The sequence below is a fragment of the Hypanus sabinus genome, chromosome 9 (assembly GCF_030144855.1).
Source record: "Hypanus sabinus isolate sHypSab1 chromosome 9, sHypSab1.hap1, whole genome shotgun sequence".
Taxonomy (NCBI): Eukaryota; Metazoa; Chordata; class Chondrichthyes; order Myliobatiformes; family Dasyatidae; genus Hypanus; species Hypanus sabinus.
The window spans coordinates 76,678,437-76,698,590 of NC_082714.1; the positions used below are offsets into that span (position 1 = coordinate 76,678,437).

The following is a 20,154-nucleotide window of genomic DNA, read 5'->3' on the forward strand; positions in this document are numbered from 1 at the left end:
ATTACTTCACTGCAAGGGTTCTTGATAAACTTAGTAAGACATGATCTGCCCCACCTAAAGCCATGCTAACTATCACTGTACTACGGTAGGTGTAAATATTTAATTGTTTACAGATTTTGCATTTCCTGAGTATTTTTTAAGATTGATTGCATCTTTTTTCATCTATGGATACTGCTGTGACTTGTGATGCTTATGTAGTAACTATATAATTCTTGAAAGTTGTCTTTTTGCACTTCTGTCAAATTGTGTGAGTGATTTTTGTTGTCTTTTGGCAGATGGTCTGGACAGTGAACGACTCACTGCTGAAGAGATGGATGAACAGAGGCGACAAAACATTGCCTATGAATATCTCTGTCACTTGGAGGAGGCCAAACGGTGAGATGGCTTTCCAAAGACTTTTGTCCTCATTGTGGTATGTCAGTCCAAATTCAGGCTCAGGAGCTGACAAGTCAGGATGGGGAATAAAAAAAGTGTGTTCCTGTCTTGCGATACAATATCACAATGGATCACAGTTACATGCTCATCCTGCACATAATCATGAGGCATATTCATTCTAATACAGTGAATTCTCCTGATACACTGCACACAATGCATGGGTGATGCACCATCAATAACTCTGAGACGTGGGTTAAGTTAGGGTTTTATAGGCTGGAAGAAAGCAGATGGTCTGGACAGTGAACGACTCACTGCTGAAGAGATGGATGAACAGAGGCGACAAAACATTGCCTATGAATATCTCTGTCACTTGGAGGAGGCCAAACGGTGAGATGGCTTTCCAAAGACTTTTGTCCTCATTGTGGTATGTCAGTCCAAATTCAGGCTCAGGAGCTGACAAGTCAGGATGGGGAATAAAAAAAGTGTGTTCCTGTCTTGCGATACAATATCACAATGGATCACAGTTACATGCTCATCCTGCACATAATCATGAGGCATATTCATTCTAATACAGTGAATTCTCCTGATACACTGCACACAATGCATGGGTGATGCACCATCAATAACTCTGAGACGTGGGTTAAGTTAGGGTTTTATAGGCTGGAAGAAAGCACAAGCAGCAAGTGACCACCACACAACATCCTGGAGACTGAGGCCGGGGCTGTGCCTTCAATCACCTTTATACCGGGGTCAGTGGGAGGAGCCACAGGAGCAGTCAGCCGGGGGGGGGGTGTCCAGACAGGTATATGTGGTTCGCCTCAATGGGTTTACTTCGGGTGCTCCAGTTTCCTTCCACAGTCCAAAGACTTGCTGGTTAGTAGGTTAATTGGTCTTTGATAGTTGACCTGTAATTAGGCTATCATTAAATAGGTGTGTGGTGCAGCTTATTGGGTTGAAAAGGGCCTATTCCATACTGTAATAAAGTAAATATTCATTTATTATCTTTCCCCAAGTTGTCACCATTACACCTTTTATAAAGCACTTTCTGTAAACCATTTTACAACACAGCAAAACATACAATGAAATGCATTGTTTGTGTCAAATCAAATGTGTTGGGCAGCAGGTAAGTGTCGCCATATGTCGCCTAGCATATGCACCCATAGGCCATATGTCTTAGAATGTGGGAGGGAAATGGACAAAACCCAAGGTCACAGGGAGAGAGGGAGAGCTTAAATTCTTCACAGACAATGGTAAGAATTGAACCCTGATCCTACAACTGACTGCTGTAAAGTGATGTGCCAACAGCTATGCTACCATGCTGCCCTAACTTATTAAAATGCATAAGTTTTATGGGTGGCCTTTGGCTCTAATGAAAAATTTACAGGCTCTCTTTCATGATAGTTAACATGGTGATTTCCCCACTGACCACCACCTTGGCTGCTGAGTGCTAATTAGTTATCTGAAGCATCAGATGTTATGCAAGAGTATCAGCCATGATTTAAATGACTATTGGAACTTACCGGAGGTGATAACCGGCTCACCCCTGTTGCTTTAATATAATTGCTTCCCCTTCCCTGCTCTTCGTTTCAAGATTACTGTCCGGGTGCATGAATGAAGGACATTCTTGGTGAGCAAGTCCAAGGAGCCTTAAAAGTGGCAGCTGAGGTTAAGAAGAAGGAATACATGGTACTTGCCTTCACTAGGCAGGGCACAGAATATAAAGGGAGGAGGGCTTGATGTAACTTCGTAAAACAGTTCAGATGCAGCTGGAGTACAGTCTGCATCTGCTTGCTGTAGAAATTACAATGGAGATGGTGCAAGGGTTAGTCAACAGGACGTTGCCTGGGATTGAATGTTTTATTTGTGATTGGAGGCTGGGTTCTTTCTTTGGAGCAGAAGAGACTAAATGAGTAGCTAAATAGAGGTGTACAAAATTAATTAGGGTAGATGGTAGGAAACTTACCCGTAGCAGGTGGATAGGAAAACTATAAGGCAAAGTTTTAGGATAAAGGGTGAGACATTTAGAAGGAATCTGAGGAGGAGCTTTGTTTCATCCAGAGGGCGGTTAGAATGTGGAACACACTGCTTAAAGGAAACAGTTACACTCGCAACATTTAAAAATTATTGGGGTGGCACGGTAGCATTGTGGTTAGCGTAACACTATTATAGTGCCAGTGATTTAGTTTCAATACTGCTGCCATCTCGAAGGAATTTGAACGTTCTCCCTGTGACCACATGGGTTTCCTCTGGATGCTCCTTTTCCTCCCACGTTCCAAAGACAATGGGTTAGTAGATTAATTGGTCACATGGGTATATTTGAGCTAGAAGGGTCTGTTGCAGAGATGTGTCTCTAAATTTTTAAAAAAAAAGTCTAGACAAGTACATGAATCATCAAGGCTCATAAGAAATGGGAGTGGGAGCCAGACAACTGGCACATTCAGTTTATAACGCCATTCATTAATGCCCATTTTTGTCCTGTACAACTACATATGGTGTTCCCTGGTCAAACTCACTGGTAGAACTGAACTCCAACATGGATTTTTGCTTTGTCTGAGGCCTTGGATATCAATCAGAGTTGACCATGGTAATTGGGTTCTAGCTGTCTAGATACGCAAGCCTGGGCAATATGATACGGAGAGCAAGCTGTTGCCCATGTAACAATCTCCCCTCACCACGCTTCGATGAACCCAAAGTGACCGATACAGTTTGGTACCAGCAGCAATGCAGGAGTTGCCAGTCAGCATTGAACTCAATGTAGAACTGCCTTAGGGACCCTGGCTTTAGATTTCTCCCTCAGGGTTTACTCAAAGCCTTCCCCATGTAGGTATAGCTGCAAGGCAGTGGAGCTTTAAGGTCAATATTTTCCGGCTCCTAGATGAGCTTCAGCTATGGCTGACAAACCTCATCTGCTTGAAGTGACTGGTTTTAAGGTGCCAGTATCCTGTCTTTGCTTTAAGGATGGGAAAAGCAGAGATGGGCATGTTAATCTAATTGAATTCCTTCTTGCAGGGTGCCACGGTAGTGTAGTGGTTAGCACAACACCATTACAACTCAGAGCATTCTGGAATTCGGAGTTCAATTCTGGCACCATTCTATAAGGAGTCTGTGTATGTTCTCCCTGTGAAAAGCCCACACATTCCCTTGGTTCTCTGGTTTCCTCTCACAGCCCAAAGACATACCGGGTGGGTGAATTGGTCACTGTAAATTGTCCTGTGATTAGGTTTGGGTCAATTGGGTTGAGCGATTGCTGGGGTGGTGTTGCTTGAAGGGCTGGAAAATCCAACTCCGCGCTATGTAACTTTAAAAAAAAACCCAGAAAGCTTCTTAAATATAAATGAATGCTAGAAACTTTCCTGCTCTTTCCTCATGGCAGCTTTTATAAATTTGAATCCCACGGTATGAAGTTGCCTCTTGTCTTAAGAAAAATGTTGAACAGTTGATGACATGTTTGATCTCACAGTTGGCAAACACCCTTCCGATCAGCAAGCAGTCACATGTGCATTGCTCCCATGGCCACTTGATTTATAGTATGGGCTGAGATATTGAATGAATGGCTCTTGTGGGAGATCACTATTGCCATCATCCCTCTGCTGCTAACCTTGTCCTTGTATATCTTTGGCTCTGGTCTAGGTGGATTGAGACCTGCTTGGGTGAGCAGCTTCCACCAACTACTGATCTGGAGGAGAGCTTGAGGAATGGTGTAATTCTGGCTAAGCTGGGCCACCGCTTTGCACCTACTGTTGTTCCACAGCGGAAAATCTATGATCGAGAACAACTGAGGTACAAGGTATGGAGACCACAAGTTGATTGGTGTACAGTTTAATTCATAGAGAACAATAATCAATAATTATGGGGTTGCTGGGGCTGTTGTTTCTTCCTTAACAACAAATAATATGGTCGGATAGGTGGAGCAATAGCTCAAGTTGTACTCTGCGATGAAAGCAATATCTACTGGTGCATGAAGCATCTCACTGTGCTGCTTCTAGTATTATGAAAGAGTGGCCTGATATAAACATAATTTAAGAATTAAATTATGAAACTACTTCAGCCTACCTGAGTGGCTCAGTGGCAAAGAGTCAAAGTAAGGACTGGTGTTTTCATTACATTGTTAAGTGCTTTTGTTAGCAGCAGGTAATATGTTATTACTAGTGGTGGGAGATCACAGGATGCTTCTGGTATTGTGAGTGTACTTAATGTTCTCTCTGTCTTATCAAATGTGACATTGCACTACATACCAAGTACAGTTTGGTGCCAGTGATTCCACATCCATTGAAAGCTTCCCCAGGAAACATTCACATGGAAACTGATGTAAAGTGTGGTAAAGAACAGTGTCTATTACCTCAGAGATTTTAACATACTGTGCTCAGACATTGTGGGTGTAACTGGTCAGGGTGGAACTAATTGGCAATCATCAAGTAGTCTGAGATATGTGTAGGTCCTCTCCAGGTTATAAACACCCAACTGTTGGACTGATTGCAGATGTGAATGAGTATTTGAGAGACCTCCTGGATGGATGGGGGTAAATTTGCTGGCTGCTGTGGTAGGTGCACAGTAGAGGTGGATACATTAGGGGCATTTAAGGGACTCTTGGATAGGCACATGGATGAGTGAAATTTTAAGGCCATGTGGGAAGAAACTATTAGATTATATAAGACACAGGAGCAGAATTAGGCCATTTGGCCCATTGAGTCTGCTCCCATCATGGGTGATTTATTATCCCTCTCAACCCCATTCTCCTGAATTCTCCCCATAATCTTTGATGCTGTTACTAATCAAGGGCCTATCAACCTTGGCTTTAAATTTACCCAGTGACTAGGTCTCTGCAGCTATTTGTGGAAATGAACTTCACAAATTCACCAACCTCTAGCCCAATATGTTGTCACTGACGTCTTCAACATTTCCCTGAGCAGTGCCACCCTTCCAATGTGCTTCAAGGCCGCCACCATCGCCCCCCATGCCGAAGAAGTCTTCAGTGTCCTGCCTCGGTGACTACCATCCTGTTGCACTCACATCCATCATCATGAAGTGTTTCCAGAGGCTCATCATGAGGCATATCAAGACCCTGCTGTCCCCCTCACTGGACCCCTTGCTGTTTTCATACCGTCCAACAGACGACGCCATTGCCTTCACCCTCCACCTGGCCCTAACCCACCTGGACAAAAAAGACACGCATGTTCAAATGCTGTTCATAGACTTCAGTTCAGCATTCAACACAATCATTCCTCAGAAACTGATTGGAAAGCTGAGCCTACTGGGCCTGAACACCTCCCTCTGCAACTGGATCCTAGACTTCCTGACTGGGAGACCTCAGTCAGTCTGGATTGGGAGCAGCATCTCCAACACCATCACACTGAGCATGGGGCCCCCCAGGGCTGTGTGCTCAGCCCACTGCTGTTCACTCTGCTGACCCATGACTGTGCTGCAACACACAGCTCGAACCATATCATCAAGTTCACCGATGACACGACCGTGGTGGGTCCCATCAGCAAGAACGACGAGTCAGCTTACGGAGAGGAGGTGCAGCGGCTAACGGACTGGTGCAGAACCAACAACCTGTCTCTGAATGTGAACAAAACAAAAGAGATGGTTGTTGACGTCAGGCAGGCAGGGAGCGACCACTCCCCGCTGAACATCGACGGCTCCTTGGTAGAGATCGTTAAGAGCACCAAATTTCTTGGTGTTCACCTGGCGGAGAATCTCACTTGGCCCCTCAACGCCAGCTCCATAGCAAAGAAAGCCCAGCAGTGACTCTACTTTGCGAAGGCTGAGGGAAGTCCATCTCCCACCTCCCATCCTCATCACATTCTACAGGGGTTGTATTGAGAGCGTCCTGAGCAGCTGCATCACTGCCTGGTTCAGAAATTGTACCATCTTGGATCGCAAGACCCTGCAGTGGATAGTGAGGTCAGCTGAGAAGATCATCGGGGTCTCTCTTCCTGCCATCACGGACATTTACACTACATGCTGCATCCGCAAAGCAAACAGCTTACGGAGGACCCCATGCACCTCTGATATAAACTCTTCTCCCTCCTGCCATCTGGGAAAAGGCATCGAAACATTTGGGCTCTTACCACCCAGGTTATGTAACAGTTTCTTCCCCCAAGGTATCAGACTCCTCAATACCCAGAGCCTGGACTGATGCCCTCTACCGTGCCTATTGTCTTGTTTATTATTTATTGTAATGCCTGCACTGTTTTGTGCACTTTATGTAGTCCTGGGTAGGTCAGTAGTCTAGTGTAGTTTTTTTTCTGTGTTCTTTTTACATAGTTCAGTGTAGTTTTTGTACTGTTTCATGTAGCACCATGGTCCTGAAAAATGTTGTCTCATTTTTACTGTGTACTGTACCAGCAGTTATGGTTGAAATGACAATAAAAAGTGACTTGACTTGACTTGAAAGAAATTCCTCATCTCTGTTCCAAAGGGACTTTCTTCTATTCTGAGTCTGTGCCATCTAGTCCTGGACTCCCCCACTACAGGAAACATCCTTTCCACATCCACTCTAAGATCAATTTTAGAAAGGCCTACATGAGTAGGCTAAAAGGCTGGCACAACATCGTGGGATGGAAGTCCTGTACTGTTCTATGTTCATCCTAGTACTGGAGGAGGGGCAGTGAAGGACCCAGGTTTCATCCTTGACCTGATGTAGTTAGGCATGAACAGTTCCTGCTGAGTTTCACAGAATTCAGGTCTCCACATCAAATCCAGACAGATGCTATCAAGGCCTGATATTTGCAGTGTAGATTATATACAAATAAAGATGGCAATGAGTAGGACAGATGGTAAAAAAGCAAAGATAGCATGCAGTCAGACTGTCAGGAAGAGCAGGCAGATGATACGGCATAATTACAGGCAGCAGAGTGAGTATCTGTGCATTAAGGATACAGAATCAAAAAGGGTAGCAAATACAGTACTCAAAGTGTTTTATCTCAATGCACAGAGTGTAAGAAATAAGGTGATGATCTTGTTGCTCTATTACAGATTGTTGGGGATGATGTTGTGACCATCACTGAAGGATGGTTGTAGTTGGGAGCTTAAGGTTACACATTGTATCGGAGAGATAGGAAGGTAGACAGAGGGGTTGGCGTGGCTCTGCTGGTAAAGAATGGCATCAAATCAGTAGAAAGATATGACATAGGGTTTCAACATCTTCTGATCCTATGGGTTAATTTAAGAAACTGCAAGGGTAAAAGGACCCTGGTAGCATTTGTGTACAGGCCTCCCAGCAGTAGCTGGGAAGTGTACCTCAGATTATAACATGAAATAGAAAAGGTATGTCAAAAGGGCAATGTTATAGCAATGGAAGATTTCAATATGCAGATTGATTGGGAAAATCAGGTTGGAAATGGATCTCAAGAGACTGAGTTTGTTGAATGCCTACAGATAGCTTTTAAGAGCAGTTTGTCATTGAGCTTACCAGCTACACTGGATTGGGTGTTATGTAATGAACCAGAGGTGATTAGGGAGCTTAAGGTAAAAGGACCCTTAGGAGGCAGTGATCACAATATGACTAAGTTCAACTTGAAATTTGATGGGGAGAAAGTAAAGTCTGACGCAGCAGTATTTCAGTGGAGTAAGGGAAATTACAATGGTATGAGAGAGTTGGCCAAAGTAAATTGGAAGGAGATGACGGCAGGGATGACAGCAGAACAGCAATGGCATGCATGAGTTTCTGGGCAAAATGAGGAAGATGCAGGATAGATGTACTGCATTCCAAAATTGGAAATGGCAAAATCATACAACCATGGCTGACAAGGGAAGGCAAAAGCAAAAGAGAGGATATACAACAAAGCAAAAATTAGTGGGAAGACAGAGGATTGAGAAGTTTTTAAAACCCTACAGAGAGCAACTAAAAGGATCATGAGAGGGGGAGATGAAATATGAAATCAAGCTAGCAAACAATATCAAAGTTTTTTTTCAAGTATTAAAAAAAAGAGAAATGAGTGGATATAGGATAGCTAGAAAATGAGGCCGGAGAAATAATATCGGGGGCCAAGGAGATGGCTGATGAACTAAATATTTTGCATCAGTCTTCACTGTGGAAGGCACTAGTAGTGTCAGATGTTGAGCGGTGAGTACAGTTACTATGCCTAGGGAGAAGGTGCTCAAAAAGCTGAAGGTGCATAAGTCACCCAGACCAGTGAACTGCACTCGAGGGTTCTGAAAAAGGTAGTGGTAGAGATTCTGGAGGCATTATTAATGATTTTTCAACAATCGTTGGATTCTGGCACGGATGACTGGAAAACTGCAAATGTCACTCCGCTCTTAAGAAAGGCAGCAGAAAGGAAATTATAGATCAGTTAACCTGGCCTCAGTGGTTGGGAAGATGTTGGAGTCAATTGTTAAGGATGAGGTTATGGATTACTTGGTGACACCAGACAAGCTAGGACAAAGTCAGCATGGTTTCCTTAAGGGAAAATTTTGCCTGACAAATCTGTTGGAATTCTTTGAGGAGATAAAGGGATACAGTGGATGTTATATATGTTGACTTTCAGAAGGCCTTTGACAAGGTGCCACTCATGAGGCTGCTTACCAAGTTAAGAGCCCATGGTATTACAGGAAAGTTACTAGCACAATTAGAGCATTGGCTGATTGGTAGGAGGCAGTGAGTGGGAATAAAAGGGTGCTTTTCTGTTTGGCAGCCAGTGACTAGTGGTGTCGGGACCACTTTTTATACTGTATTTCAATGATTTAGATGGAATAGATGGCTTTGTTGTCAAGTTTGTAGATGATACGAAGATTGGTGGAGGAAACAGGCAGGCTGCAGAAGGACTTTGACAGATTAGGAGAATGAGCAAGAAAGTGGCAAATAAAATACAGTGTTGGAAAATGCACGGTCATGCACTTTGGTAGTAGAAATAAATGTGCAGACTTTTCTAAATGAGGAGAAAATCTCAAAAGTGTGAGATGCAAAGGGATTTGTGAGTCATTGTGCAGAACACCCTAAAGGTTAACTTGCAGGTCAAGTCGGTGGTGAGGAAGGCAAATGCAATGTTAGCATTCATTTCAAGAGGTTTAGAATAAAAGAGCAAGGATGTGATTCTGAGGCTTTATAAGGCACCGGTGAGGCCTCATTTTGAGTACTGAACAGTTTTGGGCTCCTCATCTGAGAAAAGATGTACTGACTTTGGAGAGGGTTCAGAGGAGGTTCACGGGGATGATTCCAGGAATGAAAATGTTATCATACAAGAACGTTTGATAGCTCTGGGTCTGTACTTGCTGGAATTTAGAAAGGTGGGGGTGGGATCTCATTGAAACCTTTTGATTGTTGAAGCGCCTAGACAGAGTAGATGTGGAAAGGATGTTTCCCATGGTGGGGGACTCTAGGACAAGAGGGCACAGCCTCAGGATAGACAGACATCCATGTAAAACAAAGATGCAGTGAAATTTCTTTAGCCAGAGGGTGGTGAATTTGTGGTATTTATTACTACAGGAAAGTGTAGAGGCCAGGTCGTTGGGTGCATTTAAGGCAAAGCTTGATAGGTTCTTGATTGGACACAGCATCAAAGATTAAGGGGAGAAATGATTAAGGGGATTAAGAGGAGGGGAAATGAGGATCAGTCATGATTGAATGATGGAGCAGATTCGATTGGCCAAACTGCCTAATTCTGTTCCTATGCAGCAGGTGCCAGCAATTATTTATTTACTCTGTCCGCTATTCTCTTAGCCTAGACTCGGGTGGGAACATATATAAATCTAACATTTAACTGTCATTCATTCTTCATGGCCCTTCTCTATTTTCATGGATGTTTGCGAAGAAAAAGAATCTTGGGATGTATATTGTTTACATTTATCTGACGTTAAATGTACCTATTGAGTTTAAAAGTGCAAATTTGTGTTTGTACAGGCAACTGGGCTGCACTTCAGACACACTGACAACATCAACCACTGGCTGAATGCAATGGCCAAGATTGCTCTCCCATCGGTACAGTATAGGACTTATTTTCTTTCCTTACTTGGAATATTTATTTTTATTGAGGCTTTGTGATCAATTCTGAGTGACACTAGCAACATGACACTAGCAAGGCAGGTTGATGGGGCTGGTTTATTCTTAATAAAACCCCTATCCTTAAGAGTGGCTTTATTTGTCACAAGTACATTGAAGCATACAGTGAAATGGATTGTTTGTCTCAATGACCAACACAGCCCAACATGCTGGATGGCAGCAGACCCCAAGTGCTGCCACAATTCTGCTGCCCACAAATGATTAACCCTAACCCATATGTCTTTGGGATTTGGGAGGAATCTGGATCACCCAGAGGAAACCACAGAGAGAACATACAAACTCCTAACAGACAACACAGCAACCCCGATTGTGCAGCTGGCATTACGAAATGATGAGCTAACTACTATGCTACTGTGTTGCCTTGATTACTTCCTTGGCGATGCCTGAAAGCACATTACAGGTAGACATAGTTCTGAGTTGTACTTGGAACTTGGCGTATCTCTTTGAAGATTGTGGGAATAGAAGTAAAATTCTGCTGGAGCCCAACACTGAGCTAAAGGGCCTGTACTGCGCTGTAGTGTTTTATGCTCTGACGCATACAGTTTACTTTTCAACATGTCATGATTGCACCCTTAATTATTTGTTAATTTTTGTGTGTGTATGTACATGGAGGAAAAGTTGTTTTATTGCCAGTCTACATGTATATGGTTGAATGACAATAAACTGAACATGAATATCAGACTGACAGGCTTCTGCAAAAAATAGAACTAAATACATTGCTCCACTCTTTCATAAAAATCCTTTCAGACCATCTATATTCCATATTTCTTAGAGCAATACTTCTGCTCATTGAGTCCATGCTGCACAAGGTGCATACCTGCTAGGTCCAGCTTCCTCAGGTAATTATCTAAGTACAGGTCCACAATCCCTTACCCAAAATCCTTGGGGCCAGTTGCATTTCCCTACTCAGAATTTTTCGGATTTCAGAAAATTGATAATTAACCTGTCTCTATGCGAGTGGACTTTAGGACCTGGGGGACCTCCGGACCTATGCACATCCTCCAGTATACTTTAAATCATCTCTAGATGACTTATAATACCTAATACAATGTAAATGTTATGTAAATAGTTGTTAAACTGTATTGCTTATGGAATAATGCCAAAGAAAAAAGTCTGTACTTGCTCAAACGAGTGCTGGAGAGAGAACTTCTGGGTTTTCCCAATCCATGCTTTTTTACAAATACTATTACAGTTTATTTATAGAGTAATATACTGATAAATGAAATACTAGGATAATTATAGACCATAAATACACTAGTACATTTTATTTCCAACAACAACATTCAATAAAACATTAAAATATACAGCTTCAAACAAACCGAATCAAACACATGGTAAATGACTTATTGGTCATCACTATCACTATAAAAGTTCAATAACGTCTTTCTGTTTATTTAAATCATATACAGTGGTAGTTCCGACATCATATTCTTCAGTAAGACGCCGCTCAGACACACCACGATCAAGCTTCTGCAATAACTCCACTTTCTGCGTTATTGATAATGATGGATGCTTCCTTCTCTTTTTCTCATTGTTACCCATTGGGGTATCTGCAGCTCTTTTTGACATTTTCACAGTGAAATTAAGCAAAGTCAACAGTGAACACAAAATATCAGCGAACAGCAAATGCATGTGTAACCAGTACGAGTGCTGATCCACAACTGACATCTGGTGGCCTCTGCTACTGCTGCCACGTCACACCTGAGTGACGTCACACTCCACACTCCACAAAAAAAAGCTTTGGTTTTTGGAGCTTTTTGGATTTCAGAATTTCAGTTAAGGGATTGTGGACCTGTACTTAAAATGATTCTACTGTACCTACCTCAACCACTTCCTTTGGCAGTTCATTCCATATACTCATCACTCTGTGGGAAACTTTGCCCCTTGGGTCCCTTTTTAAACCTTTCTCCTCTCACCCTAAACCAATGATCCTCTAGTTTTGAACTCTCCTACCTTGGGGAAATGACTATTACCATGTGTAGTATCTCTCATAATCTTAAATGCTACTACAAGGTTGTCACTGATTCATTTATGTTCCAAGGAATAAAGATCTAGTCTGGCCAAGTTCTCCCTATAACTGAGGTACTCTAGTCCTGATAACCTCCTTGTAAATCTTCTCTGTACTCTTCCCAGTTTAAGCAAGTCTTTCCTATAATAGGCTGACCAACTCTATACACAATACTCCAAGTGAGGCCTCACCAATGGCATTTAAAGGTTTGCTTTATTTGTTATATACACATTGAAATATTCAGTAAAATATATCATTCAGGACATATGTCGCCACGTTTCAGGTGCCAACATAGCATGCCTAAAATCATCAACTCTAACCCATACATCATTTGAACGTGGGTGGAAACTGAGGCACTTCGATGAAACCCACCCAGAGAAAGTGTACAAATTCCTTGCAGACAACCCCGATCTTGCTGCTAACCCCAAGGTGTTTGCATTAACTGCTATGCTGCTTTGCCACTTGTACAAATACATATCAACCCACCTTTTATGCAGTGGGTCAAATTGCACTGATTATAGTTTAACAGACAGTGTTAGCAAGGTCAGTATTCCTGAGAAGTCATATTTTGAACAGCAGCATTCCATGTGGTGAAGGCGCTCCTGCAATGGTTTTGGACAGATAATTCTAGGATAGCAGAACATCGGCATGTACGCTCAATGACCGCTTAGGTACAGGAATGGAACTCTGTGGTCTTCTGCTGTTTACTCCATCCATTTCAAGGTTCAAAATGTGTGTACAAAGATGTTCTGCACATCACTTTTGTAATGCATAGTTAATTTGAGTTGGTCGCCTTCCTGTCAGTTTGAAACAGTCTGGTCATTCTCTGATCTCACTCATTAACAAGGCGTTTTAGCTCACATAACTGCTGCTCACTGGATGTTTTTGTTTTCTCTTTTGCCTCATTTTCTGTGTGGAATATAGCAGGAGATCAGTTTGAGATATTCAAACAATCCTGCCTGGCATCAACAATCATTATATGGTCAAAGTCACTTAGAACATATTTCTTTCCTATTCTGATGTTTGGCCTGAATAACAACTGAACCACTTGACCATGTCTGCATGCTTTTATGCATTGAGTTGCTCCCACATGATTGGCTGATTAGATATTTGCAGCAACAAGCAGGTGTACCTAATAAAGTGGACTTAGTGTATTTCAATCATTTATATTGATTGATTTTTGTTCTTTCACCCTATTTTCTTCCAAAAAATAGGACTTAAGAGTGAGAAAATGCCCTGTGATGGGAATTATTTGCCCCCCCCCCTTTCCTTTTTGCAGGTTTATATTAGGAGTTTGAGGGGATTTGGTATGTCACAAAGACTATCGTATTTCTACAGATGTGCTGTGGAGAGCATTCTAGCTGGTTGGAATGTCTGGTGTGAAGAGGCCACTGCACAGGAATGGAAAAAGCTGCAGAGGGTTACAAACTGAGCCAGCTTCATTGTAGGCACTAGCCTCACCGATTGAGGACACCTTCAAAAAGCTTAGAAATACAGCATCCATCTTTGGGGACCACTATCACTCGTGACATACTCTCTTATTACGACCAGCAGAGAGGAGGTGCAAGAGCCTGAAGACCCACACTTAGTGTTTTAGGAACAGCTTCTTCCCCTTGCTTCAGATTTCTGAACGGACAGTGAACCATCCTGTGCGTACTAAGTCACTTCTTTGCTCTGTTTGAACTACTTTGGATTGCACTGTACTGCTGTTACAAAACATCTCATGACACTTGTCAGTGAGAAAAGTCTATCACAAAATACTGTGAATTGTGTAAAATGCTATAGAATTTAAAATCTACATGATAAAGTTTGTTGGTTTTATTTCCAGATATTTTACCCAGAAACAACGGACATCTATGACAAGAAGAATATTCCCCGTGTTGTTTATTGCATTCATGCTTTCAGGTACGATCTGTGTAAAGTGGATAATTTCATCAGAAATTGAAATTTTAATCTCGTATTTGTAACCTCTTTCCACCTATAGTCCTGTATGATCTTTACTCTCCTTCAATTCTGACCCCTGGGCGCGCGTGTGTGTAATTACATGACCCAAAATAGAGCTAAATCAGCTCAGGGCACCAAAGTCTAGAGCTCCAATCCCTTGCCTCTACAGGATCCCTAAATCCTCACCAATGGATCATTTTCTTTCTTGGTGTTGCTTTTTATTGCTGTGAATGCAACCCAGTCTATCATGAAAACTAGCCTCCCCTCCATTGCTTCTGTCTATACTATGTTGTCTTGGGAAAGTAGCCAACATACTCTCCACCCCAGATAGTTTTTCCTTTTCGCCCCTTTCATTAGGAAGAAGATACAAAAGGTTGAAAGCATGCATCATCAGGACAGCTTCTATCCTGCTCTATCAGACCCTTGAATGGACTTGTATTTAATATTTTAATTTCTTTAGCTTGTAGTATATTGTTTTTCACCGTAATCCTCCACATAACAACACATTTCATGACATTATGTTGGTAATAATAAACCTGATTCTGATCAAGGGGTGATCTTTATCTCTTAATTACATAGATGTAGCCGTTGCAACTTAAAAATCTATCTATACAGCACTCTCTGACGGTGGTGTCTAAAAAGAGGATTCTGTCCAAGTTGCATGCCATCTTGGACAATGACTCCCATCCACTCCATAATGTACTGGTTAAGCACAGGAGTACATTCAGTTAGACTCATTCCACTGAGATGTAACACTGAGCGTCATAGGAAGTCATTCCTGCCTGTGACCATCAAACTTTACAACTCCTCCCTCGGAGTGTCAGACACCCTGAGCCAATAGGCTGGTCCTGGACTTATTTCCACTTGGCATGATTAACTTATTATTTAATTATTTATGGTTTTATATTGCTATATTTCTTCACTATTCTTGGTTTGTGCGGCTGTAATGAAACCCAATTTCCCTCGGGATCAATAAAATATGTCTGTCTGTCTGTCTTTCTCTGTAGCCATAACTGTATACATCCTGTATTGTAAATCTACATACTTCTGCATTCTGTTCTGGCTTTTCCTTTCTACTTGTATTAGAAAGATCCATACAGATGGCATACAAAATAAAAAAAATCACTTTATCTTGCTATATGTAAAGATATTAAACTGATTACCAATTTTGTAATTTTCTACTTTGTTCCATCTATCTTTGATTCCACTGTGCTTTTTTTACAAAAAGTCTTCCAGCATGGTATATTGAGGTAAGGCTTAATTTTGATTCACCTGTGTAAAAATTGGTTGTGTTCAAGCAACACACAAAATGCAGAGTACAGTCGATGTTTCCGGTTGAGATTTAAAAAACGCAAAAATGAAATGTCGACTGTACTTCTTCCTATAGATGCTGCCTGGCCTGCTGTATTCCACCAACGTTTTGTGTGCGTTGTTTGAATTTCCAGCATCTGCAGGTTTTCTTGTGTTTGGTTGTGTTCAATCACATTTCCTTCCTCTTGCAACAGTACAAACAACAAGTAGTAGATTGGTGTTTTGCACTTTGCTGGGAAATAAGTTTTCCTCAATTGTTTTGCAGCCTTTACTTGTTCAAGCTGGGTTTGGCTCCACAGATACAGGACCTGTATGGAAAGGTCAATTTCACAGGTAAGGCCTCTCACCTGCTTGGTTGGTATATCTGCAGCTTTAGTTCGGCTGAGCGCAAAATGATCCCACCACACCCTCCTGTTGTGGTTGGGGTGCTACAATAGTAGTGGCTATCATAATGCTACTATAGTGCCAGTGATCTGGATTCAATTCTGCTGCTGTCTGTAAGGAGTTTGTACCTTCTCCCTGTGATCATGTGGTTTTCTTCTAGGTGCTCCAGTTTCCTCCCACATTCCAAAGATGTGCTTGTTAGTAGGTTAATTGGTTAAGGGTTGAAATTGGGTGTGCAGGCTCATTGTGTCAGAAGGGCCTGTTACAGTGTTCTATCTCTAAATAAAACAATGCTAATTGCATTGTATAACCCCAAGTTGTTACTGTTGTTTAAGGTGGAAACCTACCTGGTCTCTGGTAGATTTAGCATTATAATCGATGCTATTTCCTCTTATTTTAATTTGGTCAATTTTTACTGTCTCATCTGAGCCCTTTGAAGCTGCTTTGCAGTTCATTAAGATCTTGGCTAATCTTCCCACTCTGTGCCGATATCCACTGATCTCATAAAGTTCATAAATCTATCGATCTCTATTTTAATTGAATGCAATGACGGGCTCTCCAGAGTTATGTTCATTCAGGACTGGGCCTTCCACAGCCTTGCCATCTGTATGAAGACATATTTATTCACCTGTTGCCCTTATTCTCAAACTTCGCCCCCTCAATCTAATCTCTTCAACCGGGGGAATATGTATTCTGTCATGTACATGAACAACTTGGTAATTTTCAGTGAGATCTTTTTGGAAAAATAGTCCTAGACTAATCATAATCCAACCTCTGCATCTGTGTCTAGTCAATGAGTTGAGGCAAGGGTTTACATGGAAAAAAAACCAGCAGATAATACAGCACTGTGCAAAAATCTTAGGCATGTGTGTATATATAGCTAGGGTGCCTAAGACTTTTGCACAGTACTGTATTTATCAACGTGGAACATAGGGTGAGTTTGTAAATCTGGCAGGAGTAGAAGATGTTGGGAATAGCAAGGGTGGAACCTTGTGGGACGGGTGTGGAACAGGTGGCAGAGAAGGAGTGCCGGGGTAGGGGTGATGTGGGTCCAGACACTCTCAGCCCTGGATCACCAGGCAAGGTCATTTGATTCCAAACAATTGGTTTATTGGATCATTACAGAATGTCTTTGGTGCTTCCCGCTCTGTCCCCCTCCCTCTCCCATTCCCTTTTCCCAATCATGATTTCCCCTCTCCCTGTCCCCAGTCCACAATGGAGACTCATATCAGAATCAGGTTTATTGTCACTCATCTGTCATGTTATTTTTTTTTGCAGGAGTACAGTGAAATTACATAAAATTACTCCAGTACTGTGTAAAAGTCTTGTCCACCATAACTATATATATGTGAGTCTAAGACTTCTTTGCACAGTACTGTATTTCAATATCATGATGAAGGTAATGGTGTTCTCCAGGGCAGTGAATATCGTTGATTAGGGAAGTGTTGTGGCAGAAGCCTTCAGGAGTTGCTACAGTGCATCCAGTAGTTGTCATTTGCAGTCACCATGTCACAGTGATGGAGATTGTGAATACTTAATGCAAGAGTTGCAACATTGTTTGTGCAGACTGCTTTGTTCTACTTCAGCGCTCTTGCAACCTCATTTGAATTTTAATTGGCTTGGTGGGTTCTGATTCCCGCTCTCCTTACAGAGGAGGAGATCAATAACATGAAAACGGAGCTGGACAAATACGGAATACAGATGCCCTCGTTTAGTAAGATTGGTGGAATCTTGGCCAATGAACTTTCGGTTGATGAAGCAGCAGGTAAGTTTTGAGTACCAGAAATGTTTATATTGTGTATTTGGGCGACCTTTGTGTTGTGCCCATTTGGGTTGTCAAAGTAAATTTATTATCTAAGTATGTATACACTGACTGGCCACTTTATCAGGTGCTAGTGTGGTCTTAAGCTGCTGCAGCCCATCCAATGTTCGACGTACTGTGTGCTCTCTTCTGCACAGCACTGTTGTAATGAGCAGCTATTTGAGCTTCTGTCGCCTTCCTGTCAGCTTGAACCAGTTTGGCTGTTTTCCTCTGACCTCTGAGAACTGTAGCTCACTGGATGTTTACTGATTTTCACACCATTCTTTGTAAATTCCAGAGACTGTTCATGAAATTGCAGAAGGTCAGCAGTTTATGTGATACTCAAATCTGTCTGTCACCAACAATCATTCCACGGTCAAAGGTCACATTTCTTCCTCATTTTGATGTTTGGTCTAAACAACTGAACCTCTTGACCCATGCATGTGTGCTTTTATGCATTGAGTCACTGCCACATGATTGGCTGATTAAATAATTGCATTAACGAGCAAGTGTACATAATAAAACAGCCACTGAGTCTGTTACCATACATTTTCTTTCAGGCATTTTCAGGAAAATAATGAAATGCAATAGAATTAATTAAAAAAAAACTATGCATTAACAGATTGACAAACAGCCAAAGTGCAAAAGAAGACAAATTGTGTAAGTAAAAAATATAAATAATATTAAACATCTGCAAGTTGTGGAATTAGTTCAGAGTTGAGGTGAGGGAAGTTGCCGCTGGCTCAGGAGTCTGTTCATAAACCTGGTAGTGTGGGACTTGAGGCTCCTGTACCTCCTGATCGATGGTAGTAGTAAGAAGAGAACATGGCCTGATGGTGAAGGTTCTTGATGGATGCTGTTTCCTTGAGACAGCGCTCTTTTGTAAATGCGCTCAGTAACAGGGAGTGCTTTGTGATGGATTGGGCTGTATCCGCTACTTTCTGAAGGATTTTGTCTCCCCCTGAAAAAATTCACAATTCATATCCCAAAAGTTTGAAATGCAGAATAAAATGTGTGTGTGGGTGGGTAGTGGGAAGTGAGCAATTTTTTTAAAACTCTCATTTGATGCATGCACAAATGATGGGCTTTTGCAATGTGAAAAATTGTGATATAGATTATTTTCTAAGAACAACACACCTTGTAACAGTACCAAGAGAGGCTATATACCTCTAAATTTTAAAGTGGAAGCCATATCTCCAGATTTTTTGTATAGTGTGTTTTAAATGTGTCTGCTATAATGAGATTTGTGGAAGGATCTCTTCATTTCTACAGTAATTGTAGTTACTTGCATTGGCCATATTGGAATGTGCACACAGTCAATTGACTTGGCCAACAAAGCTTTATCATTTAGAGGTGAATAATAAATAGTCTCCACACACAAAATGAGGCAGCATCTATGGAAACAAATAATCCATTGCCGTTTCAGGCCGAGATCCTGATGAACATAGAATAGTACAGCTCAGTACAGGCAGTTTGGCCCACAATGCTGCCTCCCATAAAACTCCAACACCTCCTCTCCCTTAGTATCAACATGCTCCAGAACATCAACCTCACTCATATTGTCCTCACTGTTATCAAGCTCCCTCTCATTGTTGATTACCAAAGAGAAGTATTCATTGAGGACCTCGCTCACTTCCACAGCCTCCAGGCACATCTTCCCACCTTTATCTCTAATTAGTCCTACCTTCACTCCTGTCGTCCTTTTGTTCTTCACTTAACTGAAGAATGCCTTGGGGTTTTCCTTTACCCTACTCTCCAAGGTCTTCTCATGTCCCCTTCTTGTTCTCCCCAGGCCCTTCTTAAGCTCCTTTCTTGCTAACCTATATTCCTCAATAGCCCCATCTGATCCTTGCTTCCTAAACCTCATGTATGCTGCCTTCTTCCACCTGACTAGATTTTCCACCTCACTTGTCACCCATGGTTCCTTCACCCTACCAGTCTTTTATCTTCCTCAGCGGGGCATATTTATCTCTAGCATCCTGCAAGAGATCCCTAAACATCGACCACATGTCCATAGTACATTTCCCTGGAAACACATCATCCCAATTCACACCCGCAAGTTCTAGCCTTATAGCCTCATAATTTGCCCTCCCCCAATTAAAAATTTTCCTGTCCTCTCTGATTCTGTCCTTTTCCATGATGATGCTAAAGGCCAAGGAGCGGTGATCACTGTCCCCCAGATGCTCACCCACTGAGAGATCTGTGACCTGACCCGGTTCGTTACCTAATACTAGATATAGTATGGCATTCCCCCTAGTCGGCCTGTCAACATACTGTGACAGGAATCCATCCTGGACACACTTAACAAACTGCCCCATCTAAACCATT

At 42.0% G+C, this 20,154-nt stretch overlaps 1 protein-coding gene across 1 annotated transcript in view; it reads left to right on the forward strand.

The window, feature by feature from the left end:
• iqgap3 (IQ motif containing GTPase activating protein 3) overlaps nucleotides 1-20,154 on the forward strand; it is a 227,309-nt gene that overhangs the window by 16,557 nt on the left and 190,598 nt on the right. Inside the window, exons 2-7 of the mRNA XM_059979942.1 lie at nucleotides 276-375; nucleotides 4,006-4,162; nucleotides 10,220-10,297; nucleotides 14,215-14,291; nucleotides 15,907-15,974; nucleotides 17,677-17,790. Of these exons, the coding sequence (XP_059835925.1) occupies nucleotides 276-375; nucleotides 4,006-4,162; nucleotides 10,220-10,297; nucleotides 14,215-14,291; nucleotides 15,907-15,974; nucleotides 17,677-17,790 (594 nt within the window). The remainder of the gene's footprint in view (nucleotides 1-275; nucleotides 376-4,005; nucleotides 4,163-10,219; nucleotides 10,298-14,214; nucleotides 14,292-15,906; nucleotides 15,975-17,676; nucleotides 17,791-20,154) is intronic.